Source organism: Notolabrus celidotus, chromosome 9 (genome assembly GCF_009762535.1).
Source record: "Notolabrus celidotus isolate fNotCel1 chromosome 9, fNotCel1.pri, whole genome shotgun sequence".
In the NCBI taxonomy this organism is placed as follows: Eukaryota; Metazoa; Chordata; class Actinopteri; order Labriformes; family Labridae; genus Notolabrus; species Notolabrus celidotus.
Genome location: NC_048280.1, coordinates 17,245,783 through 17,262,898, shown reverse-complemented (window position 1 = coordinate 17,262,898; position 17,116 = coordinate 17,245,783). Strand labels below are relative to the sequence as shown.

General features: G+C 41.4%; 1 protein-coding gene across 1 annotated transcript in view; it reads left to right on the top strand.

Annotated features, from left to right (window-relative positions):
* LOC117818389 (synaptic vesicle glycoprotein 2C-like) overlaps positions 1-17,116 on the top strand; it is a 32,282-nt gene that overhangs the window by 1,791 nt on the left and 13,375 nt on the right. The window contains 2 exon segments of the mRNA XM_034691247.1: positions 14,110-14,290; positions 15,289-15,440. Of these exon segments, the coding sequence (XP_034547138.1) occupies positions 14,110-14,290; positions 15,289-15,440 (333 nt within the window).

Here is a 17,116-nt window from a genome sequence, read left to right as displayed (position 1 = left end):
CCTAAGGTTTAAAAACGTAAATATTAGATGTTGGTCATACTACAGCGATTTGTCAAAGTGTTGTATAGCTGCAACATGAACAAAATGAAGGTCTGTACTGCTTTTTGATAAATTGTATCCGTCTGAAAAACTAATATCAGTTTTGCATGTCTTCACACTCTACATGCTGCACTGTATCCTCATGCATTTTCATAAAGACGAGGTGTTTCGGTCCACTGGTCTCCGTGTCAGGATTAGGAGGGTAGCTGCTATTCCCTATATGCTCTTTGTGTTGAGAAGGAGTCCCAGCAGTCCCAGTGGCTGCAGGTGTATAATCCATCACCTCAGAGCTGTGCGTAAGGGGCTGACTCACTGTGTCAGTACCAGAGAGGCGAGGACATTAATTCTAGCACACAGATTTTAGATACTAACTGCCACAGTGAGACATGACAATGCATCAACAGCGCTGCAACATCTGATGCAGCAGTGATACAGCAGGGCGTCTTTGAGAACGGAAGGTTGAAAAATTGGGACTCCTTCCCCGACTCCTTGTGTTGTGTTATAGTCACATTTTCACTCATCATACTTTGGATATAGGTTTGCCCTTCATTTCAGATAACAACACTTTAAAAATAATGCTTTTGGGATCCAAGGGATACTGTAGATTTTTCACTGTGGGACTGTAAATATCATACATACTATATTAATTAGATGTACTTCTTATGAAATAGGTTTTAATTTATATCAGTATTGAGGAATCACTGTCAGAGCCTTACAAGATGTTGTGTATGGTGCACCTCCACTGCTCTGTCTCTTTCCAAGTATCCATGTAAACTCTTTTCTTCCTCTATAGTCAAGCAAAGTCCTGCAGGCATTCATGCTCCACACTCTGCTTCTTCTTGTTCGTGACTCCATTCCTCACCCCCTGTCCCTCCCTCTCACCCTCCTTTCTCTATGTTCCTCTCTTTTCTTCTCCCATCCTCCCCCATTCTCCTCTCCTTTCTCCTGCTGATTGCCCTGAGGCTCCTCCCTGTTGACGGGAACATGATTGGTGCGTGTGTGTGTGTGTGTAGGTCTGAGCATAGCAAACATGATTGCTATGACCTTGTTGGTATCCAGTTGGACTTTTCCAGAGTAATTACACTTAATTACAGCAAACAAAATGGAGTGAATTGATGTTTTACAAGTGGCATGGGGATCTTTTATCGCTTCAACGTGTAGAAAACAAAAAACTGACTGTTAAACCTGTGGTTACAGTTGATTAAGATGATCTTAATTTCAAGTGTTATAAATAATCTTAACGTAACCAAGCATAACAATATTGTTCTTGCAGGATCGTCAGGGAATATTTTGGGGAGGGGCTATGAGAGAGCTGGATTGTTAACAGAAAACACTTATGGTTTTTGACCCAAAATATTCTTACGTGATACAAGAACAAGCAGCAAAGGTCAACTATCGTCATCCTTAGCCATTACTGATGTCTCTATCTTTTAATAACATTTTTGTCACTTAAAATTTTTTTTCGTCTGAAAATTACTGATGGGAAGGGGGCTTGAAGGCATCTTTGCGTTTACATGGGGTGCTCTCCCATGGCTGTTGTTTTGCAGACTTACAGTAAGATGTCTAGGGGTTGCACTAGCTTTACGATCTAGGTTATATGACTAATAGGATGAAATTGTCAGGATCACTGAGGGATCATGTCCTTCTTTTGAGGACACTAGTGACTCATCCTGGCTGGTTATGGCATCATTTTAAAAGATTCCAAAGTGTAGTTTGACTATTTGTAAAAGTTAGCCTCAATATTTTTGGTATGTGTTTGTTGCAAGTTTCAAGTCACTCTATAAGACTATATGAATGGCATGAAATTGAAACAGCAATGCCGTTTTGGTTGGCTTCATCTGGTCTCATATCATAGTTGCATTGTGCAGACCAGTAACACTCAGAGAGAGAGAGAGAGAGAGAGAGAGAGAGAGAGAGAGAGAGAGAGAGAGAGAGAGAGAGAGAGAGAGAGAGAGAGAGAGAGAGAGAGAGAGAGAGAGAGAGAGGCAGGCAAGCTGCAGACTGAGCTGAGCCTAATGGGATAATGCAGTATGAAAAACACAAAGGCCCAAATAGAAAAGATGACTGAAATTCTGATTAGATTACACAGGTTCAGTTTGGTCTTACCAGTATGTCAGTAATGAATGAAGGACTGAGAGTCAGAACAGGAGGGCTGAAATACTGTAAATCCTCAGAATAAGAGTGGACAGTGTGGGAAGGAAGAAGTGGTGGAAAACAAACGCTTTGAGATGATAAACAGGGGACATGAGAGGAGGAGGGACAGCTTTGAAGTTGGAGAGGAGTAATGGGGAAGGAGGTGTGGGTGGATGGGAGAGGAGAGGAGGCGGATTGGTGGTATTCAGTACAGCAACAATGTGAGGGAGAGGCTCAGCTATCATCTCAGACACAACAGACAATGGGGACGCGTCACCCTATTATTACTTATTTGTCAGCTTAGGCTGTGATTTTTCTCCTGAAACTCTCCTCCCATCTCTTCGTCTGACTCTTTCTCATTTTCATTAAACATCCATCCCCTCCACTTGGCCATCATTATTTTTCTCTTCCTCACTTGTTTCTTCTCTACTTTTTACCCTTTTCATCCTCACTTCCTTGTCTTGTGATCTCTTGAACCATTTCCTCTTTCTGTGTATCCCATCCTCACTCTTTCCTCTTGTCAAGCTCCATCTCTACTTCACTTCTTCCCCTTTTGTTTCTCTTCTGTTGCCATTGTTCCCCCTCTTCCTTCTTTCTTTCTTCGCCAGCTGGCAGGCTGTATGGGGCTGTGTGGTCTAGGGGCAGCTGAGCATGGCTAAACTGCAGTAAGATCGCAGCATCACTGCAGAGATTACGCTACTTGAGTTGTGCAGCTCCACATTGTGTGGGAGAATGTATGTGTGTGTTGGAGAAAGAGAACGAGGGAGTGTGTGTGCATTTGTCATATGGACCAAACCTGCTGCCAGCAGCAATATGAGGCATAAGTAAACCATGTCTAACTGCTCACTCTTATCAGTAGTTCATAGCATCACTGTATTTCATGCAAATTATCTACAGTCTTTAATGTAATGAAGGTTGTATCATTACTGATGCTGAGTGAGTCACTTTAATGCCTGCACTCTAAGCCGTACAATAGGTTACTTTCATATAGATTGCATTGAAATCCTGCCCCCACTGATATGACTTAAAGATGACAAAAAGCTTCAATCCTTTTTTCTGCGGAGGTGGCAGAAGACGGAGGCACGAATCCGATCAAACTGACACGATGTAGTACAAATGTGATTACACGCTGCTCAGTGTAAAGAAGCTGATGACAGCGGAGCAAAGAGGAAACTAAGGCAAATAAATGAGAGGGGGAAGCACACAGGAGAGGAGATGAACAGGAGTGAGGAGGGGGTGGGGAGGGAGAGAAATGGGGAAGGGGAATAATAAGCAAGCTAACACACTGGAAAGCTGAAGGGGAAAATACAGTAGAAGCTGAGAGGAAGAAGGGTGGGGCAAAGTTTGGGAAAAGAGGTTCTATGGCAAAGAAGGTGAAATAAGATGAAGAGATTGAGATAAACCGAGAGAAGGAGCGAGAAGTATCAAACTGACTGAGAAACTACAGTGTCACTGTACTGAGCACCAGGCGCGCTCTGTGTAATTGTGTGCGCGAGTGTTTTGTGTGATGCTGAAACAGTTTGCGATGCTAAGAGCGAAGAGCATCAAGGCATGAAATCAGAGAAGAGGTCGTGATGCAGCTCAGCGCTCCCACGACTCTCAGGGGGCTCCTTCTAGATGTGACAGGACAGAAAACGCTGCACCAGGGCCTTCCCCTTCCTCCCCTGTTCCACCTCTTTCTCCCGCCCTACCTGACAATTACTGATCCCTCCTCCATCGTAACCTTTTCTCTCCCCATTCATATCTTTTACTCTTTCTCCTGTCGCCTTCATGTTTGATTTGGTAACAGTGCCTGCTCCTGTACACATGTTGTCCCTTATCTGGTTCAGGGTTCCCACGCATCCTGGAAAACCTGGAAAACAGTTGACCAGTTTTCCAGTACTGGAAAACACCTGGAAAATGGGAGAAAAAGTCAAATGTCCTGGAAAATCACATATAGTCCTGGAAAATTATTCCAACATGACTACGTGCAACCTGACCCGATTAACAAAACACATCCCCATTCATTGAAAGTTGAGTGCACGCTGTGCTGGAAAAGACAGCGACACTGCACAACTTTTTTCCCCATCTTTTCTCCTTCACTTCATAATCATGCATTCACAGAAAACAGGGGTATATTGTTTATGTTTTATGGTACATTAACCTTGCAATGTGCTCTTTTGATTAAAAGAGTCTTATATTTAAGTTATAGTGTGACCAGTGGAGTCGGGCAGAGAGCTTGGGGGTCTGTGCCTCACAACTTTCTCTACAGGCTGAGAGCTCAATTACCGTACTCAAGCTCAGTTGTTCTCAAAGTGGGGTCCTGGGACCCCTGGGGGTCCGCGAACCATAGCGTGGGGGTCCGTGAAATAATTTGAATACATTTCTAATAAATTATAAAATTGTGCTGTGTCATTACAAAACAGCATATACACCATTGTTATGATACCATTTGGTGGCTCGAAGGGATATGTTAGTCTTGCTACTGTTAATTTTCTGAAAGCGTTTAAGATCAATTACTTGAAAAGTATAAATGCTGTCATGTTGAGTCCACAAGGAATCAAATGACCCTCTGTTTTAAAGTATACAAGTGGTATTTACTTGATTCAAATTGAAGAGTTATCTGTTTATCACTATGGTACAGGTCTGAAGTATTTACATTGATACGTTTTAATATACAAATAGTTCCAAGGGCAACTAAGAGTGCAAATGGTAGTAAGCATGTGCTTTAGTGTTGGGAAGTTCAGCTCTTTTCAGAGAGCATGCTCTTTTAACTCGGCTCCCAAAGAAGAGCCGGCTCTTTCGACTCCCGAACGGCTCCTAATTTAAGATCTTTATAGCCGTATATTTTACCTTAACTTTGCAAAAAATAATGGTTTGTGTTGAAAACCCTTTTACGTACGGTGTTTTTATGAGAAGACTTGTAATTGACCAATTTTGTGCATTTATTCTGTTACAAAACCATTCTTACCCTAACCCCAGGGTTAGGATTAGGGTTGTGATTAGGGTGAGGGTTAGGGTTGTGATTAGGGTTTAGGGTTAGGGTTAGGATTAGGGTTAGGGTTAGGGTTGTGATTAGGGTTAAGGTTATGATTAGGGTTAGGGTTAGGGTTGTGATTAGGGTTAAGGTTATGATTAGGGTTAGGGTTAGGATTAGGGTTAGGGTTAGGGTTGGGATTAGGGTTAGGAATAGGGTTAGGGTTAGAATTAAGGTTAGGGTTGTGATTAGGGTTTAGTTTTAGGGTTAGCATTAGGGTTAGGGTTAGGGTTAAGGCTGTGATTAGAGTTAGGGTTGTGATAAAGGTTAGGATTTGGGTTAGGGTTAGGATTTGGGTTAGGGTTAGGATTATGATTATAGTTAAGGTTATGATTAGGGTTAGGGTTAGGATAAGGATAGGATTAGGGTTAGGGTTAGGATTAGAGTTAGGGTTAGGGTTAGGAATAGGGTTAGGGTTAGGATAAGGATAGGATTAGGGTTAGGGTTAGGATTAGGGTTAGGGTTAGGGTTGTGATTAGGGTTAGGGTTAGAGTTGTGATTAGGGTTAGGATTAGGGTTAGGATTAGGGTTATGGTTAGGTTTACGGTTGTGATTAGGGTTAGGGTTAGAGTTGTGATTAGGGTTAAGGTTAGGGTTGGGATTTGGATTAGGGTTAGAATTAGGGTTAGGGTTAGGGTTATGATTAGGGTTAGGGTTAGGGTTAGGATTAGTGTTAAGGTTAGGATTAGGGTTAGGGTTGTGATTAGGGTTAAGGATATGATTAGGGTTAGGGTTATGATTAGGATTAGTGATAAGGTTAGGATTAGGGTTAGGGTTGTGATTAGGGTTAAGGTTATGATTAGGGTTAGGATTAGTTTTAGGGTTAGGATAAGGGTTAGGGTTATGATTAAGGTTAGGATTAGGGATAAGATTAGGGTTAGGGTTGTGATTAGGGTTAAGGATATGATTAGGGTTAGGGTTAGGATTAGGGTTAGGGTTATGATTAGGGTTAGGATTAGGGTTATAATAAGGGTTAAGGTTATAATTAGGGTTAGTGTTGTGATTAGGGTTAGGATTGGGGTTAGGGTTAGGGTTAGGGTTGTGATTAGGGTTAGGGTTAGGATTAGGGTTAGTATTAGGATTAGGGTTAGGGTTATGATTAGGGTTAGGGTTAGAACCAGAACTAAACTTAAGAAAACAGAACCAGAACTAAACTCAAGCAAATCCAACCAGAGCCGAACCAGACCCGAACCAGAACCGAACCAAGCCAGAACTGTACCAGAACTGAACCTGAACCAGAACCAGAACCAGAACCAAACCATACCAGAACTGAACCAGAACCGAACCAGAACCAAACCGAACCAGAACCGTCCAGAACCGAACCAGAACCGATCCGAACCAGAACTGAACTCAAGCAAACATAACCAGAACCAAGCTCAGGCAAACCCAACCAGAACCTAACCAGACCCGAACCAGAACCGAACCAGACCCGTACTAGAACTGAACCAGAACCAAACCAGAACCGAACCGAGCCGTACCAGAACTGAATCAGACCCAGAACAGAACCAAAGCAGAACCGTACCAGAACCGAACCGAACCAGAACTGAACTCAAGCAAACAGAACCAGAACCGAACCAGATGCGAACCAGAACCGAACCAGAACCAGAACCGTACCATAACTGAACCAAAACCGAACCAGAACCGAACCAGAACCGAACTCAAGCAAACAGAACCAGATCCAGAACCAAACTCAAGCAAACAGAACCAGAACCAGAACCAAACTCAAGCAAACAGAACCAGAACCAGAACCAAACTCATGCAAACAGAACCAAACTGGAGCAAACATTATTAATGTCCTCAGGTTGGCATTGAGAAAAATCAGATGCCTCAGCTTGGATGGGCTGAACCGATTCCTCCTCTCAGTGAGTATTTGCCCTGTCTTGAAGAATCAGAATCAGCTTTATTGGCCAGGTATGCTTGAACACACAAGGAATTTGACTTTGGTAAACTGTGCTCTCTTTGTACAAGGCATAAGAATAAGAATAAGACCTACAAATAAAAATAAAATAAAAATAATAACAATAACATCAGCTATAAATACAAAAGAACAACAAATAGGCATGAATAATATGTACAGGCTAAAATAATATGAAGACTCTCTCTGAAGGAACAGATGTAGCTAGGATACACAGGGTGCTGCTCAAAGCTCTAAACGTCCATACTCGCGTCTTATCCTCGTGTCTCTTCCTCACGTCTCTTCCTCGCGTCTTAGTCCCGCCCACCAGAGATGCGAGGAAATGAACAAGAGGAGAGAGGAAAGAGGAGATTTGTATTTAGAGAAATGAGACGTCTTCTCCTCCGGAACGTCCCGCGAAGCATCATAGGTTTGTGATGACGGCTTTAACAGCTGTTTGTGTCTGCACACATGTTCACTGTAATAACTCTGATCAATATAAACAGTAACAGAGCTCTGTCTCTGTGTTTACCTGTTTAACACACACCTACACATGAAGAGAATCAACTCTCTGTTTATTCTGTCCTGAAGCATCACGGATCGATTCACCGGTAAAATGCCTCATTATTAAATTATTTATTGCTTCAAGGGAAAATGGAAACCATGCAACTCTTTTCAAACCCTGTGTTCATTAATGATCAGCCTCATATGAAACTTTATTAACCTGACAGGAAATATAACAAGTGTTTTTACTAAAAGACAAACTTTACTGTCAGACTTCTCTTCATGAAGAAAACAAGAACAAACGGGGAAACTAACAGGAGGAATAACTGATCATGAATATGATCATCTATTATCTATTACTCTATTTCATTAGTCAGTGAATCTGACAAAAACAATCAGATATAACATAATCCATCCTCTGTTATATTGAATTTATGATTTTGCGTTCAGTATATTGTGTTTAAAACTCACATCAAACACTTTTCAATCTCAGCTCATCACATACAGACTGTTTAGAAACCGACGTATATTTATGATCTGTTTCAGGGCACCCTTAGTGACTGTTTTAAGGTCCGTCTTTTCTCTGTTATTAAACTCAGATGATGTTAAGTTTCGTTAAGTCAGAGCCACTGCAGCGTCCAATCAGTGGGTGATATTCGATAAGGGGGCGTGTCTGTCAGAGAAATGACTTCCGCAAAGTCTGCTCTCGTGTTTCCTCGATTATCCCTCCTCGGATCAGTCTCCTCGCTCCTCACTCCTCTCTCCTCCAGCAGCTTTTAGAGCTTTGGGACGCAAGTTAAAATGGCGCGTCAGTAACAACTTCCGGTTTGAGCGAGGAGCGAGGAGACTGCAGTTTAGAGCTTTGAGAGGCACCCACAGCCTCCCCTCCATCACCTGAATCCTATATGCTCACATGTGATTGGCTGCATGGCCGCCATGCTGACCAATCAAAACAAAGTACTGCTGTGAGCAGAGCTGGGGCTGAGCACTGTGAGAGCTAAGCAGCGAAAGGAAAAAACTGGGAGCCCGCTCTCTCTCGATTCAAGCCGGCTCTTCTGATTCACTATAAAGCATCGGCTCTCAGAGCCACAGCTTTTGATCATGACATCACTAATGTGCTTAATCTATGTTACAATTATGAGGGGGCCTTGGACAATTTTCTCACCTGTAAGGGGTCCCTGGCTTCAAAAAGTTTGAGAACCCCTGCCCTAGCTAGGAGCGCAAACTCCCGATAGTGAAAACAAACGGAACAAAAAGAGAGACACAGCTGCTCAGAAACTCCACGTTGTAGACATCCCTGATCATAATAGACATCGCCATGCAGGAAGACAGTTTACATTTTTTAAAATCTCTGAGAGATCTTCAAATACAGAGTGCGTCTTTACACCGGTGCGATTTTTTCAGAGTTTATGGTAACTCAAATAAAAAAAGTTGACATTTGCTTTGTTTTATATCGACCACTTAGCAGGATGAATATCATGATTAAGCAGGTATATTTTGAGTTTGAGTTGAGTTGAGAAACATTTGCGGCCATTTAGACTATTTAGGAACTAAATTAGGAACTAAATTTAGACTGTCATACCAGCTTGATCATCAATGAAAATGTCCTGGAAATGTCCTGGAAAATGATCTCTGGAAAAGAGTGGGAACCCTGTGGTTCCTGGGTGGCTAGTTAAACAAACGATGTTTGATGTAATTGTATTTTAGTCTGCTCATGTGTATGGCATTGTTTTACTTCCTACCTTGGACTATACACAAGCTGTGTGAGTTTTTGAGATGGTGCATGTGATTTGGCTGAATATTTGTCATTCCTGGAGATGTGTTTTGACACCTCAGCAGCGTGTCACTGGGCAAAAACCTTTGTCCCTGCCTGACAAGACACCTGACATATTGTCATTTTCTGATGGCTCTCAGAGACTTCATGGGTCATCAAGTTGAAATATAGCACTGTTTCAAATCAAATCCCTCTTTCTCTTGTTGGAACTAATTCCAGGAGTTTTGTGTGAAATGTTGCTTCAGGACGTTTACATATTTTCACATCAAGAACCAAGACAACACAAGTCACGACTTATTTGTTTTGAATCCATACTTTGCTCTTAAAATCAGGTTGAACTATAGACTAAAGTTTATTGATTATATCCTCCTTCCTATTCTGCTGAACTGAGGTGTAGGACCTTCATTTACAGCCCTGCTAAATCAATGACAGGCCAGTACTGGCTGATGGCACCCAGGAAAGAGGTTTCATTTATCAGGATAACATGGTTGATGCTCCTGTGATCCAACCTCTTTGCATTTACAATATGTCCCTATTGACTGACTGACTCAGTCTAATGAAACGTTGATGAAGTATACTATACTGTTAAGTTGAAGTGGATTATTAGGTGTAAGATGATTACTTACAAAGAAAGAGAACATCAGTGCCTTGAGATGCTTACTCAGTTAATTTGGTTGGTTTCGTGAATTGTGATAGTTTGATGTGTAAGAGATAATGTATTGTGAGCAAGTGGTTATGTGAAATAGAAGCCTGACAGGGTGAGATAAGACCCTGAAGCTTTGTTTCGGGATCGTATTTTGCATAATCACTGTATATTATCCCGCCTATTACGGGGCTACCTTCTAACTTAGGATACAGAAGAGTGTATCTAAAATTGATTTTATTAATTTAAAAATGATTAAGGTATGCAGCAGAAAAACAATGGTCTGTCAGATTTTATTTTTGATAGTGCCTCCAATGGCCACAGTGTTCTTTTCAGCCTAGTTGTGGGTTGAATTTTCAACAAACGTAACATTTTCATTCATGTTTAAGTCTTAACATTTGCCAGTTTTCCTGTTTTAAATCATCAGCATTAAGCTTAACATATTCATTCATGGTAAAGTCTAAATGTTAGCATTATTTATGTTAGCATTTATTTAGTTTTTTTTCGGGGGGGCGGGGTGCCTTTATTTGATAGGACAGAAAGACTGGAAATGTGGGGGAGTAGAGAGTGGGGTGAGACATGCAGCAAACGGTCAGGGCCGGGAGTTGACCCGCGACCACTGCGACAAGGTCTATACCCTCTGTTTATGGGGTGCTTAACCCACTAGTTTATCTGCACCCATTTTATGTTAGCAGTCTTTACAGATGCAGAAAAAAACAGCAGGACCTGTATAAGATCCTCTTTCCTTGGAGCACTGGTGGCCTAGCAGAGGCTTTAGTCCTCGTCGCAGAGGTTGCCAGTTCGATGTGGCCTTTTGCTGCATGTCTTCCACCACTCTCTACTCCCCACATTCCCTGTCTCTCTTCAGCTGTCCTATCATAAAGGCAAAAATGCCTTTAGATCCTCTTCCCTTTAACTTTTCTGTTGGTGTTTTATTTTCACTCAACCACACTTATAACACTAAAGCCTATACTGTGTTCCAGTTTGTGGTTTCTCCATGTGTGTTAGGTTGACATCTCTTTCACTTGGCTCCTTGTGTATTTTAACATCCCTTTCCAGTATCTGCACGTCTGTATCCTCCCGCTTCTTTTCTCTGCTGGTGTCTGATTTTCTTGCAGCTAAACAGTCTACTATAATGTGCATCAGGGCTCAAAAGATTTGAGACAAAACACCATTTACTGTTACCCTGTCATTGTGTCAATGAGTCAACGTGACTGACTGTTCTTGTGAAGAGATGTTTAACCTTACATTTTGCTGCAGTGTAGTAACTGCTTGGTTGGTGTCCAAACGGAAAACGTGTCACTACCGCTTTGACATCACACTGAAAGCGTAGAATGGCTCACGACCAAATTAGAAAAAGAAAACTCTTGTAACACAAGACACAAGATTCAGTGGAATTATGTACCATCATTTTTCTGGCATGACAGGTTAATGCTGCACAAACTGTCTTGTTGTCTTTTCGTTATGAGACAGAACTCGTAATGTTAAGGGAGGTCTGCGCTTTTATAGTACACTTCTGAATTATATTACACAACAGTATACTTCTCTTTGCTGGCACTGCTGACATCATGCTCAGAGATACCGTGCAGCAAGTCAGACAGAACATCAATAAATTCATTACGTAATGGACTGCCCTGTGAGAGCTGTTCTCATTAGTCAACAGTTTTATTGCTCTTTGTTGAAGGACATTGAAGTAGCAGGAATAAGAGATTTTGTCTTTGTCTTGTAGTTTAGTCTGTCTTGTAGAAAGTTGAGTACAGAAACTAAATGAAAAAGCCTCTGGATGTTTGGGTGCATGACAATTAAATGGGAGGCCTGTGGGTGTTTGTCTGGGCACCATGTAGCCAACGTCTCCTTAATGAAGCAAATGTGTACCGTGCATGGACTGAAGACTTCCGACAAATTTAGAATTGAATTTATGGCACCTTCAGGGCGAGTATCTAGATGGCTGCCAAATGTGACAGATAGCTGGGTTTTGACCCCTGAAGCAAAAGAGTCAAACAGATATCAGCTTGCAGCAGAGGAGGAGAGACCTGACTGCAGACATTACAGAGAGGAAATGCATCTCGCTATTAAGATTATCGTAATGGGGTGAACAAAGTGTCCCTAAGGCTGAGTCATACCACTCTGTATATGACTGCAACTTTCACACTGTCTCCTTTTTGTGTGAACTTCACGTTCGTAATGGACCATCATGTTTCTGTATCCCAATACGTATGTCTAGATATGGATGGAGAACAATACTGAAACACTGTTTGTGAACTACTCAACATTTAAGAATAAAACATAAACCCCAAACGCATTTTTCTGAAGAAAAAAAAAGTCCATCTGGAGTTTCTCTTTGATATGCTGTATGTCCGTGAAGGCCTCAAACCACACAATGCCAAATACTGTGCAGACTAAAGGAGTAATAATGGGCTCCTCTCTCCAGGGCAGAATCATGATGATCAGAGAGAGAAATCAATGCTGTTTTGTTAGAACATTGATCCCATTTGTGACGAGAGAGATTAAAAGAGAGCAGCGGGCCCTTTTGTTAAGTCACCTCACATTACTGTCCACATTTGTCTCTTCATTGATCAGAGCCTGTTTTCAGTCTATTACAATCTGTATGTACTCTTCAAATCCAGATATTATCAATAGGATGTCAAGCTCACAGTCATCAGTCAGTGCTCCTATTGTAAGGTTCTGCTCAGAGTATCAGGGATTCTTTTATAATCCAAATATACAAATATAAATCTCTGTTTGTATGAAGTAAGAGAATACATAATCTATGAATTTAAGTTTGAGTTTTAAATTAAATAAGTGATATCATTTCTTGCATATAGCAGTATTCATAGCATGATTATGTTCAAGGTAACGTTAAATATGTAGTCAGTAATTCAGCACAGCTTCTAACTCACTGAACAACACTGAGCCGTTATTGAGGAAAAATCTTGACAATGCTTCACTGAGATGACTTAGATACTTTTCATTTAATGTCAGTGTTGGGTAGCCCTAAAAAATAGACCTTTTTAAATATAATGTTCAGTCCTTTTTGATGTAATGAGAAAAACTATCCACACTATAAATGTCAGCTGACTGTGTGGGACCTTTTGGATGTGCAGAAAACACATTTCATTTATTAGCATCAGACTGACTTATTCTGTCCGTGTGTTTGGAGATTGAAATCATCAATGAGGTTATAGAGCTGTGTGGCATGTGTGAATGTGCACTGCACCTCTCTTAATGTGGAGACATACTCATCATTTTTGGTGGTGGGACCACTGCAGGCGTTTGTACATTTCAAAAATACATGTAAACCACCCCATAACAATCAGAAGTTCAACCAACTAAACAGTTTGGACTCTGTGGTTGAGTCACTGGAGACACTAATGTTACTGTCAGTGGTTAATATATCAAACATGCTGCACTGCTCTTGCTTGCATTTGCTGTAAGGTCGTTGAAAACAAAACTTGCAATGCAGGAGAACACACGTCAGCCCATGCTTGAGTCTGAATACATTTTTAGGTCCTTGTAGAAAAAACAAGTAGATAAATAAATAAATAAAACAGTTCTTGTCAATAAGATAAGTCCAATTCATTTTCTCAGTCCTTCAAGTCTGAATTCAGTCAATGCTCTAGTCTGAGTCCTAAAAATAAGGGTTTAGTGAAACTCAAGTCTGGAATACTACAATACAGAAATCATAAACATTCATTCCTTTGTTGGTGTTTAAGTAGGGAAGAGTTCTTAAAATACTTGATAAAAAACAGAACACAGTCCAAAAAACTTGTATTTAACATAAGAGTAACAACATAAAAATGGTCTAAATATCATACTGATATAAGCCAAGTAGCTTGTTGTTTCTTGATCGGTGAATATACAACTTTTAGTTTAGTTAGTTATATCAACTCTTTGTTTTCACTGCTTCCTTTGGCCTGTACAGTTTAGTATTTCAGTGAAGATTATCCAGCAAATGTAATGGCAATACAAACTGCAGGAGATGACTCCCACAATAGAGATACTGACTTACACTAAAATCATCTCTAACAGTCAACTCGTGAGATAAACTCACTAAAAGGTATGTTTTTAGACAAAATTCCTGACCCTCTCTCCTCTTATCTTTCCAGGCAGTGTTGTTTACTTGGGGATGATGGTTGGAGCGTTCTTCTGGGGTGGTATGTCTGACAAAGTGGGCCGCAGACAGTGCCTCCTCATTTGTATGTCTACCAATGGCTTCTTCGCCTTCCTTTCATCTTTTGTCCAGGGATACAGCCTTTTCCTCCTCTGCCGTGTCTTCGCTGGCTTCGGGTAAGTCTGATAAAGTGGAGATCACTCTGAGACCGACAAGGCGTGACAAGCCATCAGTTTAAATGATTTGTGAAACGTCGATTCAAATGGTAGGCGACATTATGGCACCTTGGAATCTCCCTCTATGGCAAAGGATGGACACATTATCAGTGAGAGTGAAGAATACATCTACAGTATGTGAGGTGAAATCTATAATGTTTCTGCAAAGTCATGTAATCAGTCTTAACTAATGGTTAATCCATTTGCTGATGACTACACATTAACTGATGCCATTAACTTTGATGATTACTTAAAGCCTGTCTCTTTCAAAATGACCATTTTAACACAGCAGGTTTACCTTACATATATGCATGAACTATCTTTCCAACTGCATATGTAATTTCTGTGATTGCTGCAATGCAGTGTTGGAAATTCTATTAACAGCCAAATGTCCAAAATGTTGTAGCCACTGACATTCTCAGTCCAGACAGCTTCAATGTACAGTGCTGCATCCACAGACTTTCTAAAAATACCCAACGTGTAAACTGACATCACCATCCTTTCTCTACATAGAAACATGGTGTTGCAGTAATTTATTACATCCTCTCCTTTGGCAGCGTAACTGTTACTTTAAGAGCTAATTCAGTAATTGCATCTGCAGCACACTCTCCCCAGAGACCTTCAGAGTAATTGAAAAGGCTGTCCAAACTGCCAATGGAACCTGTGTCCCTGAATCATGGGAAATGAGGAATTTTATATATTGGACAAAAAAATGCTTAGTTGTGCATAGTTTCTGCTGACTTGGTCTCCTTGTGTTTTTAGATATGAACCTGCTGGGGTTTTTGGGGAGGTTGGTAAACAATAAAAATCACTTGACAGGGCTAAAAGGCTGAATAATGTGTATTAATGTTCAAAGAGAAACATGGCCACAACCTTTGAAAAAATTAAAACATTAGGAATACAACAGACCTGACCTGCCAAACACCCACTAACTATCTCATTATCTCTGGTTCTTGTAGGATAGGAGGCGCTGTGCCCATCGTTTTCTCCTTCTTTGCTGAGGTGTTGTCCAGGGAGAAAAGAGGAGAGCACCTCAGTTGGTTGTGTATGTTCTGGATGATAGGAGAGATCTATGCATCTGCTATGGCATGGGCAATCATACCACACTATGGTAAGTTTCTTTTTAAACGCCTGTATTGGCTTGCAAGGTGTTATGAGTGTGTCAAAAGTTTTAACATCAATACAAAAAGCTTGTCAATGTGACTTTGTCTGAAACTTCAGACTACAGGTTGGGGAACTGTAAGGCTTTCCTGTATATTGAGGTGCACATTTTTTTCCCGCCAGGAGAATCAATTACTTAAAAGCTCTGAGCTGCAGGCTGGGAGAGGCAGAGGTTAAGAGATTAACATGCGCATGGAGACCATAGAGAAGATGCATGCTGAAAGGACGAGTGAGGGCCTGTGGGAGAGAGTAAGCTGTGATTTATTGCAATACCGCATTAGATATCACAAAAAGAAAGGAAGAGGCTTTCTCCCTCTGTTCTTCTCCTGATCACATTCTTTTCTTTTAACCTGCTCTTTTACTGCCTCCCCTCTGCTCCTGTTTTGTACTCTCCCCGTCTCTGTGTCTAACTCTGTCCTTCCTTTTATTACCTCTCCTCTCTCCAGTCTCTGTCTCTGCAGAGTGTTCTTCTTGATCAAGCATAATTAGGTTTTTCTCCTTGCTCTAATAGGACAAAGCTACAGCTAGAGGTGATTTATGGCCAGACCGTGCTTTAGCCTACCTGTGACGTCAGCAAGAGGCAGACAGTGGGTGTGTGTGTGTGTGTTTGAGTGTGTGTAAGTGTTTGGGTGTGTTGCTGTAAGTGGTAGGGTGATGTTTTACTGGGCTGCAGCCACATACAGGTCTTCTTCAAGGGAAATTGAAGGCAATATCATCTGACATTGTAAGAGGTCATTTGAGTTGACACACATACACGCTCACTACACACACACACACACACACACACACACACACACACACACACACACACACACACACACACACACACACACACACAGAAAAACAGGGCAGTGATCATGCAAGCCTTCAGTTTTTAAAGCATATAACTCAGTGTGATGTTTTCACACATGCGCCAATACACACACTGCTGTTGATGAGCTCACATGATCAGAAACACATTGATGACTCACAAAAGCCTCTGAAACCAGAACGAGTCTACATGATGAAACTGCTCCTGGATCTGCTGATATCGTATTGAAAGGGTGAAGTGGTAGTGGCCTTACTTTGCTCTTATTCTCTCTGACACTCACTACAACTCTGCTTCTCTTTCTCTGAGAGGAAACTACGTGTCTTGCATACATACTCCAGCACTCACCAGTGGTTTTTATGTTTTCTCTAAAATACTGCAGTGCCTGCAACCAACAGCGCAATGACGCTGGGACAGAAATGACTCTTGCAGTGTTACCTTTAGGTCTTCGAATGCAGACATGAAGGTAGAAGATGGGAAATGATAAAAGTGCCTGAATACTGTTGTTTAATACGCCATTAGAGCTCTCATTTATCTTCTCCACCCGCTGACTCCTAATGTCTCCCCAAAGCCCCCCTGCCAAACTCACAGCTGGGGCACTGAAGGAGGTCTGTGCAGCACAGACCCTCATGGCGCTGACAGTGAGTTTGAAGAGTGCACTGACTGCAGAGCTGGCACACCAGAAGAGTAATCTCATGAGACACTTTTAAGATCTATAGACTTAAGATTAAAAACCCCCCTGGGAATTCCACATCATAGTCAATTACTTGTAACTCTTCTGCTTGTTCTTGAAAGGTATCAAAAGATTCAGATACTTT